Here is a 17,141-nt window from a genome sequence, read left to right as displayed (position 1 = left end):
GAAAGACGGAGGCCCTCACATGGGTCACACAGCTCCCGGGGGTAAGTGGGGAGCTCCGGCCCTGGGGTCCGTGAGGTGCACCCCTGGGCCGTGGCTGCCTCCCAGCCTTCATGCCCAGTGGCCTCCACGTGGGGACAGATTCCTGTTCCCACGAAGGCCATGAGGGTCACAGTGGTGAATGTCCCACTCATGCTCAGGGAGCAGGGCGGGAGCGGCATGGTCTGACCTTGGGAGCTGGGGGAGGGACTTTGTCTTTGTATCTGGCAGAAAGACCACTGAGTCTGCATGGCGGCCTTATGGCTGGGCTCCTGCCTGGATGCAGAGGGCTGCCCTGGGCTGTCAGGGAGAGCTCTCCTCACCCCAGGGCCACCCGCACAGGTCATCCTGGTTGCAGGAACACCCACTTGTTTAAAAGTTGTCGTTTTAATTAAGGGGAAATGAGTGTCGCAACTCCCCGCTGGAATTCCTTAAAGGAGAGCATTTCCAGACTTATCCCAGTTGTTATCAAAACATAGCATGGGGTTTCTTAGGGCTCCATAACATTACAACAACCCGAGGCTGCCTGTTCCTTGGTAAATCCCGTCAGCGCTGTCCCTCCTGTCCTGCTCAGCTATTAGCTGGTGTGCCGTGTGGCAAGTCCCTCCACAGTGTCCCCAGAGCACGGGCACCCAGGCCGGGTCGGGGGGCTGCATCTGTGAGGTTGAATGGCCGGCTGGGCCCCACAGAGAGCCTCCACTTAGTGGGTGGAGATAGGCAAGAAGCAAGGGGACAGAGGAATGACTTGCACAGATGTATGAGGACCGGGTGACAAGGTGGAAAGTCACCCAGGGTAGGAAGGGTGATGTGTTAGATCAGGCAGCCGCAGATGCTCACCTCCAGGAAGCGATGCTGGGGCCGTGTCGTCTGAAGGGTAGGAAGAGGCAGGAGGGTTTCAGCTCTTACCGGATGAAACGAACGTTCTCAGGGTGGGTGGCCGTGTAAGTCTGGCCAGGACGTGCTTTTCACGGCCCCAGCACGTTTGGTGACTCCCAGAGCTGCGCTCAGAGCCGTGATGGCAACTTGGGATGGGGACACAGTCAGATCCTAAGGGCAGAAACAGGATCCACGCAGGCCCCGCAGAGCGCCACCTGTGGTGAAGACCACGGCCCTGTGTATGCCGAGCTCCCGCCGGGGGGTGTAGGGTAAAGAGGGTCTGGTCCCGTGGTGCCTCTGCTCGGCTCACACCAGAGCCCTAGGCCACCAGGGAAGGCAGGTGCTCGGCCTGGTCACAGGCCCGGCCTGTGCCCCTGCACGCCCGTCCCCGGCCAGGCCGCACGTGGCAGGCAGGCCCTTCTCACCGCGGCGTCTTGGTGCTGCTGCGTGAGCTCCTCCCAGCAAGTGTGTGAATGTGAGTGTGGTGGGCGTGGCTTGGTGCCGAGATGGCTCTGGGAACCCGGGTGTGATTCACGACGGTGGACGTGGGTGCTCAGCGGAAGCAAAGCCGGCGGGGGCACAGCCGGCGGGGGCCCACGGCGCCACGCTGGTTGCTGGGACCGTGGTAGGTGAGTAGGTTTGTCCCAGGCTTCTGTGCAGCCATCGGGCAGAGCCGCCGTCCGGATGGACCGAGCTCACGGAACGATGTGCGACCTTGCCCCGGGGGGCCCCCATCGGCAGGGCCCACACGCACTTGGCTTCCCCCTCGCCGGGCTGACATTGCAGACGGAAGGAGACCCTCCCACGGGGACCATCCTCCCCTGGGCATTTTCTGATGGGTGAGCGCCCCGGGGGACCCCGGGTCTGCATGAGGTGAAGAAGGCTTGTGGGCAGATGTGCGGCCCACCACCCTCTGCATCCTCCTGCCTAAGGCCAGCCTGGCCTGGAGTTTGAGGAGACCATCGTGGGTTGATTGGGAGCCACGAAGGGACCATGGGCTGCACTGTGGGCCGCGTTGGACGTGAGCACAGGCCCTTGCCGTTGCGTCCAGGTGGAGTCTCAGAGACGGCAGCACCCACCACGGAGGAGGAGCGTGGCCAAGGGCACTGACGGTTTGCCTCTCGTCTCACGCTGGCTCTGAGTTGGATGGCAGGGGACACCCGCCTCCCGAGGACCGGGCTGTGTGACCCAAGTGTGAACACGAGCAGACTCCACAGTGTTGATCTCATATGGGCCACGCTCCCCTGGCGGTCATCGGTCAGGACGGGTGAGAGCAGACCGTAAGCACCGGAACAGCCCCGCGGTGCCTGGGCGTCACATGCCAGCTTCGGGGACTGGCTGCCCTGTCCTCACTCAGGAATGCTGAAAGTCACAGCCTCTCTGTCTGGAATATTCCATCGAAGGGAAAAGGAAGCTGTGGTTCACACACCTGCTCCAGAAGCTTCTGCCCAAAAGTGGGCCTGTCAGCTGCACTCACAGGGCGCCGGCCGGACCGGCCGTGGGTCAGGGATCGCAGTCCCCCACGGCCCCGGGCGATGAGAAGCACAGTGCTTCGTGCCGCTGTGGGCCTAGCACCTGCCCTGGACGGAGAGCGCAGTGAGCAGCCACCAGGCAACGCCCCTGCTCTCCGGGATCCGATGCCCCAGCAGAGCCCCGTGTCTGTTGTGGCACTGAGTCCTTTTCAGGAGCGCTCTCTCACTGTTCCCTTAGGCCAAGCCGTGGGGCCCCTGGCAGGTGGGACATAGGACACTTCCCGCCTTACACTGAATCACAGGGTGTTTCCCAGCCGGGATGCAGCAGGTCACATCTTCAGGGAGGCGATCCTGCGGTGTGACTGCCACAGACAGAGGGTGGACAGAGAGGTCAGGGTGGGGATTGTGCTCCTGTGTTTCACGGAACCCTAAAAATGCCTGGCCCTTTGGCCAGCTTGTGTGTTAGGACTCTTTTTGTTGTAAATAACCACAAAGCTGACCTAAACCAGTGCAAGCCAAAAGGAACCTACTTATCGACAGGATGAGGAGCTGGTAGGCCCAGCTCCCAGAGCAGCTGGACTCCGGGGCTCCAACCGCGTCCCCAGGAGGCGGTCCCCCCGTCTGGTGGCTCCCCCTCCATGAGCGCTCCGATGGGACCAACTCTCCTGGTGGCATTGTGGCTGCAGCATCACCGAGCATCACAGCCTCCCACATGGTAGCCAGGGAAAGGGAGAGCCGCCTCCTCCATGCCTCCCTTTAGTTCCCTGTGATGGGATCTTCTCATCGCATGCAACACCATTGCCACCAAACCATCCTCAGGGGCAGGAGTGGCCTCCTCCGGGGATGGCCCAGTGCGGCAGGGGTCAGGCTGGTCATGGGCACCGAGGGCGGGAGGGGGCAGATCCCAACACGAAACCCCAAGGCTGACGGCAACAAGGGGACAGGCATCCCGGGGAACGCAAGGACCGTGTGCTTGTTCACACTGCCTCATGTCGTGGGCAGGTCAGGAGAGCGCCATCGGAAGCCGCACGGTGATCGGGGACTACATCCGGCCCCTCCCGCTCCCTGGTGACAAGCCAGAGCCTCTGTCTGTCCAGCCTGCCTTTCTGTCGAGATCCGCCAGCCCAAGATGCAGATTTGAATCAGACGTGAGTTCTGGCCGGCGTGCGTGCAGCTGGTGGGAACATGAAGGTCCTCCCGCCTTTCTTCCTTCTCCCTCCTCCTCCTCCTCTTCCCTCCCACAACTTCCCATATCCAGTCTTTACCGACCCTCATGTCACCACCTCCAGGCAGTCTTCCTGCATGTCTCGGCCTTGGAGCCCCAGGCACCCTCTGACAGTTGAGCGCTATGGGCAGTGTCCGCCTCTGTCCTGGGGCTGAGCCCCCGTGAGCAGACGACACGGTCACTGCCCACCTCTGTGTCTTCACAGACATGCGCCAGGGCCCAGCACACTTGCCCGGTCTGCCTGGCCAGTTCCACACTGTGGGTCAGGGAAGGGCCCACCTCAGGTTCACTCGTGGGGTAGGGAGATGGGTTTTTATAAACATCCCCCCATGTGACTGGGGGGCCCACGCTGAGGGACCCGCCTCGTCTCGGGGCTGGCGTCTCACAGGAGGGCTGCCGTCTGGGGCAGGAAGCCTGGCGGGGCCGGAGGGGGTCCCCGTGTGCTCCCGGCACGAAGCGTTAACCAGAACACCGTCTGCATCTCTGACAGATGGATAATGCACGGAATTCCAGCACCTCCAAGCAGAGATACTCGGGGAAGGTCCATTTGTGCGTCGCCCGCTATAGGTGAGTGCAAAACTCCGCTCTGCCCCTGAGCATCCGTGGGTGCGGGGGTGGGGGGTCGAGGAGGCCGTGGGTCTGGGAGCGCTCCCCCAGGGCCCTCGCCCACAGGCACCTGCTCCACCAGCCCGGTGTGGGCGGATGAGGAAGGTCTGTTGTCCATTCTGATGCGAAGAGTGTGACAGCCCGTTTCCCGGACCTCTGGCAGCTACCCAGAGGGGGTGCATTCTCTTTGGGGCCTGGAGACGGGAGGTGTGAGATCAGGGTGCTCGCGAGGCCGTGCTTGCTGGGCGCTCTCGTGGCTTCCGGTGGCCCTGGGTGTCCCTTGGTGACGTGTGCGTCATGCAGGCTCTGCCTGTCTTTGCGTGGCTGGCGCCCTGTGTGTCCCTGCTTCCTCTCCGTCTCAGTAAGGACGCTGGTCCCCAGGTTGGGGCCCACCTGACTCCAGTGTGACCCCGTCTTCACTTGATCACATCTGCCAAGATCCCGGACCTGGCGGCTGGGACGTGAGCACAGGTTTTGGGGGCACAGTTTAGCCCCGGCAGGTGGCAGGCTGAAACTCGGGGGATGCTCTTGTGCAGAGCTGCGGGTCCCTGGCCTCCTGGGGCTCTCGCTTCCGTGCGGGCCGTGGTTCCCTAGCTCGTCTCTCATGGGGGGCCTGCAGTGTCCACGGGCAGCGAGAATGCACGCACCACGGGGTCCGCACGACTCAAGGATGGGCGCAGAGCCGCCGGGTCCCCACCAGCTCTCGACCTGCTTCGACCGAAAGCGCGCCCGACTCCGGATTCTGCCGTTGGCGCCGACACTTATGAGTTAGATGCTAACAAGCAGCACGAAATGTTCGTCTCTGCTGTTCTTCACGCTCGGCCAAGACCCGGGCTCTCGTCCTCGACGCCCCGAGTCTGCCTGCGGCCCGCAGACACCACCCCAGCAGAGTCTCCAGCTTCCGGCAGGCGGGACCCACCTGGGTTTTAGCCATGCCGAGCACCTTCCACACTCTTTTGTTTTCCAGTGAGCCATTTCTGATTATGCTGATGAGCAGATTATTTTCTGATTAGTGACCCGTTCATTTTGCCAATGAAAACACACTTCTGCTGCTCAGATAACAGAAACGTTTGGTGTAGCTCCCCGGGGCCACAGCTTCTCCGTTAGGAAGCCTGTTGGTCCATACCTAGCCATGGAATTATTTGGCACCCCGCTCCGAATGCTGGCTGCACCCCACACATCCCGCACCCTGTCTGCAGGGACCCTAACCCCAGCACTGGGAGGAGCCACAGGGCCTCAGGAAGGCAGGGCCCCCCCCGCATCACAGAGAAGGTGGGGGGCACCCCCAGCCGGGATGCTGAGCTGAACCGAATTGGCTTGCAGTTTCCCAAACCACGTACCCCTGCCTCCCCAGCCGTGTGCCCTGGGCTCACGTTCCCTCTACTGAAGGGAAAGGCAGAAGTTTGGGGGGTTTCCTGGGGCCCGAACACCAACATTATTCAGGCAGGCCCCTGGGAAGAGGTTTCCCCAAACTGAAAACAGGAGAAGCCCCGATCTCGATGCCACTTCCCATGGCGGCTGCCGCCCGCGCGTCCCCACAGCTCCCGCCTGCTCCTCGGCCCCCGCCCAGAGCCCCCAGCCCTCTGTTCAGATGGAAGTCGCTCCCGTGGGACCCAAGTCACTGTAAAGTGTACCGTGTCCCGGATGCTCGGCCACCGTCGCCAGCGCCTCGCCCCGTGGCTGGGCCCCCCCCCCGCTGCCTGCCTTGGAAGCCCCTGGGCTCTCTGCATCCAAGGTCTCGTGCTGTAGAGGGTCCCTTGCACGTGGGTGCCACGGCAGCACTGGGCCTTCCCGCTTTCTGTCTGCAGATTAGGGTGCACAGGGTGCTTTACCCTCATGACTTCAACAAGACACCCCAAACTGACCCTGGCCCTCCCTTGTCCCCATGCCAGCCCCTGCCTGTGGACCCGGCTCAGTGTGCGTGTCCCTCTCCACTCATCCTGACCTGCAAACCCTTCAGCACCCCGGCCCCTCACTCTGTGTGTCCAGGCAAAGCCCAGTTTCCTCCTGTCCTGAGCCGCTCGCTGATCCAGCCTCCTCCACCATCCCCCTCCTCCGCCAGCCCCAATGCACAGGGCACCCTGAGGGTCTCTGCAAAATGCAGACATGCTCAAGTCACACCCTACCTTCACACTGCTGAAACCTCCCTGCTCTGGAGATCAAATCCACAGCGAACGATGGGGACCCTGCCAATCCTCGTCCCTCGACACTCCTGCACTCACCTCCCACCAGGCTGGCTCTCAGCTCCCTGCCCTAGGGCCTTTGGTCCCCTTGCCAAACTGTTTCCCCACTTCCTCGACTTCTGGAACCTCTCAGGTGGTTGCACAGCATTCCTGGGTCCTGGGACATAGATAGGGAACCGCAGACCGACTCAGTGCCATGAAATCCACATAGGACGGGGACTGGGGGCCCGGATTCTGGTTCCACACCCTCCCCCCCCCCCCACTTAGGGAGCTGGTGACTTTGGGCGGGCGCCGGGCCTCGCCCTGTGATTAACTCTGCTTTCCTGGCTGAACACCTAAAACGCGTCCCTGACAGTGTCGGTGAGCCTCCCAGGGTGCTGGCACGTGAACCATCACGGTGTCGTGTTAAACGTTTACAGGACGTGGCTGTCATCTTCGACTACTGGGAATGACGTTTTACTTTTCTTATCGGGGCCTTTTCTGTTATTTAAAATTTTAAAGATCCAAAGTCGGAAAATCCGAAATTCACCTACCATGGATGTTCTTGGCAAATTGGGCATGACCATAAAATATATTCGTCCCAGTATTCTGGGGACTTGAGAGCGAGGGTGTCTTCATACCCTGAGGGGGAGGAGAGGGCACATGGTGCCTCCATGTTTGTGCAGGACTTTCTGGCTGTAGTCACCCGGACGTTAAAAATATTTGAGCCTTTGAGCAAACCGATATGCTTCCTTGGGACTTACCTTTGGGAAGAACGTGTGGCAGTGTGCCAAGCAGTGTTTAGAAAGATATCGCCGCAACAGTGATCCCGTTAACCAAAGGTTAGAAGCGACATCAATCCCCAGCGTTGGGACACTGGTTAATGGAATGGGTTGGTCTGTTCAGTGAAATAGTCCTCACCCATTAACAAGGACATGAGGGAGGGTCACGCCCTTCTGGAGAGTGTGAAAAACAAGCAGATTACTCAAAAGCTGAGGAAATATGGCTCTCTCTCTGCTAAATAACACGTACAGGAGGGTTGCAGGGTGAGCCGTTGTTTCCGCTTATGGATCTGAGCACGTGTCGCTGCAGGAGATGCGGCAGGTGTCCTCGGGCACGCAGACCCCCACGCACACCCTCTCCTTCTTGGTCGGTGCGGGGGGGGAGAGGCGGGGGGTGCCGCCTCGGCCTCCACGCAGACCACCTGCTCCAGACTGTCCTTCCTTTCCCCAGCTACAACCCCTTTGATGGGCCCAATGAGAACCCCGAGGCCGAGCTGCCCCTCACGGCGGGGAAGTACCTCTACGTTTACGGGGACATGGACGAGGATGGCTTCTATGAAGGTCAGTCGGGGTGTGGGCCGGTGGGCGTGCTGGGGCCAGGCCACCCACCTTGCTAGTCTGCCAGGGGCCCTGACAGCTGGGCCCAGCTCCTACGGAACCTCTACGGGACGGTCTCCTCGCCCCGTGGCTGCTGCCCACACCATGTCCCAAAGGGGATCTCCTGCCTCTCCCATCTCACAGCCCCAGCGCCCTGGGCTCCCCCAGCTGACCCCTTCCCCAGCGGGATGGGCTGTGGCCTCGACGGGCTCAGGGCAACCCCACCGACCTCCGGCTCCTGCTGCTGTCTGGCCCACGTCCTGCTGGATCCCTCCCCCAGCTTGCGGTCGGGAAATGTGACCGCCTCCCTCTGGGATGCCTCGCTGTTGTCCCCCCCGCCCACCTGTTAGCCTGAGTACAGGCTCGGCTGGTCTGTACGAGAATGGAAGGGTCTTGTTCTCTTCCCGTGGTCACCCTTGAGCAGGACAAGTTCTTGCGAAGCCAGCACGTTTCTCTGTTGTGGCCCCTTGGAGCTTTCTCAGGGCTGAGAGATGCTCTCACGCCAGTGTTTGCTGGACCCGAGGCCTGGTGGCTTCTCCCGATCTGGTGGACAGCAGCTACACTGTGGGCCACCCCAGAAACTCCACGACAGGCAACAACAGAGCCTGAGCTCACAGCACGCTCACTGGTTTTCAGACCGGTGTAGAAACATGTGCCCATGGCAGCCACCAGAAAACCCTGGCTCGGAATCTCTGGAATATTCACACCGGGCCTTGTGCCCACATTGGCTTTCTGGAGGCCTGATCACACAGGGCCGCAGAGCTCAGGGGTCCGCTGCCTGTGCGGCAGGGGGAAGCTTCCCTCCAAGTAGAATAGAGAGTGTGCGTGCCCAGCCCTGGGCCGGCCTGAGGAACTTGTGGTGCAGGGTGGCTGGAAGAGGGCCTGCTGCGCGGCGGGCTTGCTTATCCCCATCAGTGTCGTCCTCACCCCCTCCCCGTGTGCGAGCGTGCTGGAGGCGAGCCGGGGTGGGCTGTCTCCAGACCCATGCCCTCCAGAGGACAGAGCGCCAGGAGCAGAGTCGGCGTCCCTGTTCATTCCGGGAGAATCCAGGGCCCATTAAATGGTCACATGCCCTCCTTGGGGTCCATCACACGTCCCCCGAGGCGGGGGCCCCCAGCATCAGCACCCCCAGCCTCCCGCCAGGTACTGGGGGGAATCCCTGTCCTGCTGGTGCCAGAAGATTGTCCGGGCCGCGTCGTCTTGGAGGTTCTTCCAAACCCATCTCGGTTTTTCAGGCCCCTGCTGTTAGTAGGCTTTGAGCCCAGCTATAAAGAGAACATTTCACAAAACAAGAACAGGTTCTCCCTGCGGCTGCCCGTCGCCACAAGAGCTAATCTGATAACATTTCCTGACACTCGACCTACATGTGGTCTGGCATCACGCGGATAGTCTCTCCGTCACCGCAGGTGGCACGCTGGGGACCTCATTAGAACGTACACGGTGCTTTGCAAGGGGGAAGGTCACCTTTTAGTTCCTGTTCATAGAATCACCCTGGCAAAGATAATAGGATGATGGTTTTTGGTTTTTGGTTTTTGGGTTTTTTACCTCCGAAGCCCTCATTCCATGCATGTTTGTTGGTCTGTCTGAGACATTTACTGCGTCAACGTCAACACCGTGGTGTCAGCTCAGGATAAACAGGAAGGAGGAGGCTGTCCTGCCTGATGGACTCGGGGGTAGCAGGTGGCAAGGAGCAGGGTCCTGAGGAGGGGACATTGGGGCAGACTTCTGTAAAGACCTATGGAATCCACTGTGGTCCTCTTGCTCGACCGGATGGCCCCACTGAGGAGCCGCACAGATGATGGGGCGGGACCTCGGGGGCCCTGATGGGACGGTCAGGTGATCTCACTGCCCTTGTGCCAACAGGTGAGCTCCTGGACGGGCAGAGGGGTCTGGTGCCCTCCAACTTTGTGGATTTTGTCCAGGACAATGAGTCGCGCCTGGCCAGCACGCTGGGGACTGAACAGGACCAGAATCTCATCAACCACGCCAGCATCGGCATGGAGGGGGAGAACATTCTGGACCTCCACGCCCCCACTCACATAGACACTGGCGTCACGGACAACGGTGCAGGGACGCTGGGCGTGAACATCGACGAGATCGGAGAAGACATCGTGCCTTACCCTAGAAAAATCACCCTCATCAAGCAACTCGCCCGAAGTGTCATTGTGGCCTGGGAGCCCCCGGCCGTGCCGCCGGGCTGGGGGACCGTGAGCAGCTACAACGTGCTGGTGGACCAGGAGACCCGCGTGAGCCTCATGCTGGGGAGCAGAACCAAGGCCCTCATCGAGAAGCTCAACACGGCGGCCTGTACCTACCGCATCTCTGTGCAATGCATCACCAGCAGGGGCAGCTCGGACGAGCTCCAGTGCACGCTGCTGGTGGGCAAGGACGTGGTGGTGGCCCCGTCCCACCTCAGGGTGGACAACATCACCCAGATCTCCGCCCAGCTCTCCTGGCTGCCCACCAACAGCAACTACAGCCACGTCATCTTCCTCAACGAGGAGGAGCTCGACGTCGTCAAGGCCGCCAGGTACAAGTACCAGTTCCTCAACCTCAGGCCCAACATGGCGTACAAGGTGAAGGTCTTGGCCAAGCCCCACCAGATGCCGTGGCAGCTACCCCTGGAGCAGCGGGAGAAGAAGGAGGCCTTTGTGGAGTTCTCCACGTTGCCTGCAGGTGAGGCCCGTCCTCCCATGGGGACCCCAAGGGAGAGGGGAGGGCTGGGGTGCGGGAGCAGGCAGGGAAGACGGCACCCAGCCAGCACAGTTCTGGAAGGAGACGCAGCAATGTGTGTGTGCGAGGGAGAGAGAGAGAGACGGGGGGAGGTTATGGGAATTTCGTTTAGGGACCATGTTTTTGAAGATGCTGCTTCTCACACTGGCGTCGGCAAGAGGCCTGCCTGGAAAAGACAGAGGCGGAGAGGCCACCCTCGGGGGCGCGAGAGGACTTCTGCCCCGTGGGGTCCCTCCCACATGTGTGCTCGTGGAGCGGGACGGCAGGCCAAGTGCCTCCCCTCCTGCAAAACCGTTCTTTGTCTCTCATCTGGGATCACACACGTGGCTGAATTTGTGGAGAAGGTGTGAAATGCTGTTGTCGACGCTCCTCTGGGTTCTGGGCGTATCTGCTACGGGAAACCGTAGGAAATCGTGAAGAGCGGATCGGGTGCACAAGCCTGCCAGGTCTGCTCGTTTCCGGGTTCCCGGTGCTGCCACGGGGCAGTCCGCCCTCCAGAAATTTCCGTGGCGCTGGTCTTAGCTGTGGCGCCCCTTCCGAGCAGGCTCGATGTGCCAGGTGGGGACTCAGACACCTGGGGGAAGAGCAGCCTTCTCAGAGCAAAGAAGGTAATTTTTGTAAGAATATTTGGGGGCATAATTTGTTTCCTCTAGAGCCTCTCTCCGTCCTGGGTTACTCACGAGATCCCCTGGAAACGCCTGTCTCAGCATCCTCTTTGTTGGACTTAGCCCTGTGATTAAGTAATCCGGCCCCGCCCAACCTCACTGGTCAGTGGGTTTTACAAACAATTCATTTCTTCTCCGGGAGCACTTGCACCTGCTGCCTCAAGTCTCCCATTGAACACGGGATGGGCTTCTTGGTTCGTGTTGGGGTCGCTTCTGTTTCATTGTGTTCTCCAGCATTTGCAAAACCCACCATCAACTAGAGTCTGACCTACAAAGCATCAAAGTCATGGGCAGGTGGGGCTTGACTAAGGGGCTACCTTAAGGAGGGAGGGATGTCTGAGTAGGAAGGGATTTGTAAAGGGTCAGCGCACTTGTTTTCCGTGACGCTTTGATCTCCTGACTGGCCACGGTGTCCACCGGGAATACCGGGAAAATGAAAACACCTCTTTGCCTTGATGCTTACTGTGCAGTCACGTGGTCAGTGCTGGGGGTGCGGGGGTCAAGAAACAAGAAACACCAGGCACCGGGCTGGGGGCGGGGCTCAGGGGAGGTGAGGAACACAGGCACCGGGGCCACCAGGAGGGGCTTCTAGAGAAGCTCACAGTGAAATGGAGAGGATGGGGTCCAGGTGTGAGCCCAGGGCGCGTCCCACAGGTGAGCTCCCCGTCCCTGACATCCTGGCCCTTGCCTGACCCCCAAACACACGGCACATAGCCGGTGTTCACGGCCCCGGGGGCTGAAGTCAGAGTCAGGTCTGGAGAGGACCCGCGTCTTGGTTCATGGGCGGCATCTTCTCCCATGTCTTCACAGGGGAGAGGAGACAAGGGACACCTGTGGGGCTTCCTTTGTAAGGGCCGTGATGGCCCTCTGAGAGCTCCGTGGTCATGACGTCAGCTCCTCCCGGAGGCTTTGCTTCTTGACACCATCACCAGGGGGTTAGGGTTTCAGCATGAATTCCGGTGTGGGGGGACGCAGTGGACTATGTTCTGACCGCGGTGAGTGCAGTGAATGGAGGTTCGGGGAGATCGCCGCCTCGTCTTTTCCAGGCAGGCCTCTTGCCTCTTTTCTCCCTGTGTGGGACAAAAGGGGTGCTCCTAGACCAGCCCATTCCTGAACTCATGTCAGATATGACTTCTGCCCCACATGACGGGCGGAAGAGCCATCCCCTTGCTGCCAGCATCTCTGGGCCCACGCGGGGACTGGGCTGGGGCTGGCGGTACAGCGGTTCTAAGTCTTCCTTCACCCGTAGAACCCCGTCCCTCAGCTGTGACTTCACTTTATGTAGAAGCGAGTGCTGAGGAAAATCCCAGAGTGGTTTCGGCTCTGGACCATTGTCCTTAAGACTAATGAGGCCTGCTAGCATAATCAGCGTCCCTTGTTGGGGCTGATCACAGTGCCAGAGCCAGGTGATCAGGGGGACCCTGAAAGAGTTCATGGGGCTCCTGAACTCTTACATCAGCTCCAGGATACAAAGCTAGCCCTCAGAAAACAGTCTGGATAGAGTGAGGCACTCGGCCAGAAGGCTGGCACCACGCATTCCAGAGTCCCCCTTTTATGAGGAGCCACCCCCCCCCCCAGGGAGACAGATCTTTGGGTCCTCAGCAAGCCGATACTAGAAACAGGAGATCACAGGTGGGGTCACAAGGTCACAGAGCTCGTCCCAGGGACAGCTGTCAGCAGAGGGATGGGTAGTGTGTGTGCTCTAGGGTGACACTGGCCGTGTGAATTGTAGGGGGCAGGGAACGTAGTGTTTTCAGTGGGAGCCACTGTGGCACCTCAGTTCTAGGTGTGGGGTTGTTGAAAGCTGGATTCAGAGGTAGTTTTCATATCAGAATTGAAGATGATCTTTAGGGTTTGCAACACTGCAAACACCATCTTCTGAAAAAGACTCTCAAAAGGGCTTAGACAAATAAGGCATGTCATTTCCAACTGGCAGCCTCAGTATCCTGTGGTCCCTGCAGAGGCCAGCCCTGCCCAGTGGAGGTGGCCAGACTTCTTCCCTTAAGCCTGGGCTAAGCATTGCCCTGTACATCCCCCACCCTCCCAGTGCCAGGTGTACCAGGTGCTTGAGTGAGGAGAGACGGGCTGGAATTTCTCCCGAGCTATACTGTCCCCCTGCCTGCTGGGGCTGGCTTGATATTTGTGGCTTCCAAGATTCAAGGCAGATCACGACCAGAAGCCTGTGTGTAGAGTGCCCGGTGGCTGCAGGAATGGCAAGCCACTTCCCAGACGGGGCACGAGAGACCTATTAATAGAATTCTTCAAATCTTCATACCCGTACTGGGTTTTGTCTGCTCAGTCTTTCCAGCTATTGAGAATTGTCTATAGGTCTATTTTTTCTCTTTAGTTTTCTCATTTTGCTTTATATATTGTGAAGCTCTGTTATTAGGTACATACACATTTAAATTGTTAGTTCTTGATGAATTGACCCCTTTCTCATCACGAAATGCCCCTCTTTGTCTCTGGTATTACTTCTCGTCTTGAAGTCTGCTTTGTCTGATATTCATATGACCACCAGCTTTTTCATGCTGAGTGTTTACATGTTATATCTTTTTCTAAACTTTCAAGTTCTTTGTATCTTTATTTTTAGTATGCCTCCTCTGAATAGTCTACAGTTGGGTTGTGGTGTTATAACAATATGACAATCTGTGCCTTTTAATTGGAATCTTTAGTTTCTTTACTTTTAGTACAACTACTGGTATGACTTGGTTTAAGTCTGCCATATGCTCTTTGTTTTTCATTTGTCTTGTTTTTCTCTTTATCTTTCCCTGCCTTTTTTGGGGGGGGTGCACTAAGTGTATTTTTCTATTCCATTTCCTCCTCTATTGACTTTTTTTGGCTATAACTCTTTGTATTCTTGTTTTAGAGATTGCTATAGGGAGTAACACATGCATATTTAACTTATTAAAACTTAGCTTACAGGCGTGTCTGGGTGGCCCAGTGGCCCTTTGGCTCAGGTCATGACCCAGGCTCTTGGGATTGAGCCCTGTGTAGGGCTCCCTGCTCAGCAGGGACATTGCTTCTCCCTCTGCTTCCCACTTGTGCTCACTCTCACTATCTCTGTCACTATCTTTGTCTCTCAAATAACTAAAATTTTTTAAAAACTAGCTTACATTAATAACATATTTACAAGGAAAGAATAGTACCAGGTATAATTCCATTTATGTTTCTTCATTTTTACTATTGTTTTTATATATTTTACTTCTACGTATGTTGTAAACTCCTCAATACGTTGTTATTATTTTGCTTTAATCGCCTTTGAAGAATTTGACAAAAACGCCTTTTGTATTTCCCAGTATATCTACAATTTCCACCAGTTTGTATCCCTTTTTGTAGGTCTATATTTCCAGCTGGTATGATTTCCTTTCAGCTCTGAAGAACCTCCTTTAGCTTCTCTTTCAGTATTCTTTTGGTCATCTTAAAAAACAAAATCTCATCATTTCACTTTTATTTAAAAATATCTTTTCTCTGGGGTCACCTGGCTGGCTCAGTTGAAGAGTGTGCAACTCTTGATCTTGGGGTCATGAGTTTGAGCCCCATGTTGACTGTAGAGATTACTTAAATAAATAAAACTTAATAAAATATTTTTTTTCTCTGGATATAGAATTCTAGACTTTTTTAAATTGCAGGACTGTGCAAATATCATTCCTTTTCTCTTGGCTTTTCCTATTTGTGTAAGGAGTCAGCTCTCTTTCCTGTTGTCCCCTTCATTCTCTGGTCCCTTCAAGATTTTTCTCTTTGTCTTTGATGGTTAGTAATTTGACTCTAATGTGCCTAGGCTTACTTTTACTTCTACTTATCTTTTCTGAAATTTATTGATATTCCTGGATCTAAGGGTGGTAGTTTATCTTCAAATTTCAGACTTTATATCTCCACAGATTTTTTTCTACTTTATCTTTCCCTTCTGAGGATCTGTTTATAGCTAAGTCAGATTGCTTGCTGTTGTCATACAGATTTATGAACTCCTACTTATTTTTTAAAATCATTTTCCTCATTATGTTTCAGTCAGGATAATTTATATTATTCTGTCTTCAAGTTTATCTCTTCTTTCTTTTGCAGTGTTCAATCTGCTATAAAGAACATTAAATGAAAAAAAAAGAACATTGAAATTTTTTTTTTGGTCATTGTAGTTTTCAATTCTAGGATGTTCACTTGGTTCTTTTTAAGATTTACTTATCACTCAGGGCGCCTGGGTGGTTCAGTGGGTTAAAGCCTCTGCCTTCGGCTCAGGTCATGATCTCAGGGTCCTGGGATAGAGCCCCGCATCGGGCTCTCTGCTCAGCAGGGAGCCTGCTTCCCCCTCTCTCTCTCTGCCTGCCTCTCTGCCCGCTTGCGATCTCTGTCTATCAAATAAATAATAAAATCTTTAAAAAAAAAAAGATTTACTTATCACTCTTGGGATTCCCATCTCTTCATTTACCACATTTATCTTTGCTTATACATTCTTTTACTTACTTTTAATAAGTATTTTAAAATCTTTGCTAATTCAAACACCTGGGTCATCTGTGGGCCTGCTTCTACTGACTGTTTTTGCTCTTGATTATGTATCATATTTTCTCATTTCTTTCCACATCCGGTGACTTCCGTTGTGTACTGGACATTGTAGATTGTGCCCAGGAGAGGCTCTGGATTCTGTTCTCTTCCTCAGTAACAGCAGTAACAACACCTCTACAGAGTGTTGAAGTTTATTCTAACACTTATATTACTTGTGACATATCTAAATCCTGTAGATGCTTCTTTCAGCTTTCTTTCAGTGAGTATATTTCATTTTTGCCTTTAGAATGTGGCCCTTAGCTCTGAGGTATAATCCCAATTTCTGTGATATGGACCTTCTGTGTCTCCAACAGCAAGCTCAAGCTTCTCTAACCTAGAAGGACTTGAACTCCAAATTCTTCCTCGTCGCACTAGGCAGCTTCCAGAATCAGTACTGAACGCTACAGATTTCTGGCTGTTTACTTTCCTTTATGTTGTTTGTCTTCCTGCCGGCCCTGCACAGGCATGATTTAGGGGTCACTGAATAGTTTGAGGGGGATGGGCTCGCAGAGGTTACGGATCCTCTTGCCTTGAATCGTCACTCACTGAGACCACTCTCCTCAATTTCTACCATGTCCGCCATCACTGAACACCGACTTCTAACTCCACAATCCAGCAAGACCACCACTTCCTGCTTGGACTCCATCTCTCGTACAAGTGAGCTGGGCAGACTTCTAAGGGAGAATGAAGAGGAATTTGGTTAAGTGTAGGGTTTGCTATTGTGTTTCCCACCTTTCAAGGTACAGATCACATGCTGTCCACTTTCTCTCTACCCTGTAGCGTAGGTTGAATCACGCAGGGCATACTCACGGGAGGCTTTATGAAGTGGTTCGAGGTGCTGATTTCCACCATGAGGCATGGCTCCTTTTCCCATTGCTGGGTGTTTTTCGTCAGCAAAGGAGAGCAGCCTGGCTCTGACAAGAACCACTGATTGCTTTCATGTTATGATGCTACCAGGTCAGGAGGGCAGTGTTGGGGAGTTATGGGGAAGTGGTGCCCTACAGTGTCTCCGAGAGCCCTGGCAGTGATATAGCTGAGTGGCTGAGGGCCTCCATGATCTTTCCCACGCTCTGCAGGGCGAGTCCGCCATGGTGACCGATCACAGGGAAGGGAGATGGACAGCACTCAAGTTGATGCAGATAGTGCTTAGGAAAGAACAGTCCCCCTCAGAGACAGAGACCAGACTCATCATCACAAAATCCCCTGAGTCTGATCAGACCCACCCAACTACCAACAGCTATCAGAACAAGTGACCCTGACCAAAAGGATTGTGCCCTCCACACAAGGGGCATAATCCGCTGACGTAGAGGGTGGAGATTTCAAGACCTTTTATGGGAGGGTGAGGAGCCCAGTGCCTTTGGAGTCAAGTTGAAGCAATAGCAGCGAGCATGTAGGTGGCACATACTCTGAGCCCGTGCACTGGTACGAGCACTGTACCCACGCATCAGTTTCAT

At 55.9% G+C, this 17,141-nt stretch overlaps 1 protein-coding gene across 7 annotated transcripts in view; it reads left to right on the top strand.

Annotated features, from left to right (window-relative positions):
* RIMBP2 (RIMS binding protein 2) overlaps nt 1-17,141 on the top strand; it is a gene marked incomplete at both ends in the record, with an annotated part of 78,944 nt that overhangs the window by 33,585 nt on the left and 28,218 nt on the right. For all 7 annotated transcript variants that reach the window (XM_080822166.1, XM_080822161.1, XM_080822165.1 and 4 more), the window contains 4 exons: nt 3,387-3,532; nt 4,100-4,176; nt 7,611-7,720; nt 9,620-10,432. In XM_080822166.1, the coding sequence (XP_080678292.1) occupies nt 3,387-3,532; nt 4,100-4,176; nt 7,611-7,720; nt 9,620-10,432 (1,146 nt within the window). The remainder of the gene's footprint in view (nt 1-3,386; nt 3,533-4,099; nt 4,177-7,610; nt 7,721-9,619; nt 10,433-17,141) is intronic.

The sequence above is a fragment of the Martes martes genome, assembly GCF_963455335.1.
Source record: "Martes martes genome assembly, chromosome: 13".
NCBI lineage: Eukaryota > Metazoa > Chordata > Mammalia > Carnivora > Mustelidae > Martes > Martes martes.
The sequence above is the reverse complement of the archived record's forward strand: the minus strand, read 5'-3'. Positions and strand labels throughout refer to the sequence as shown.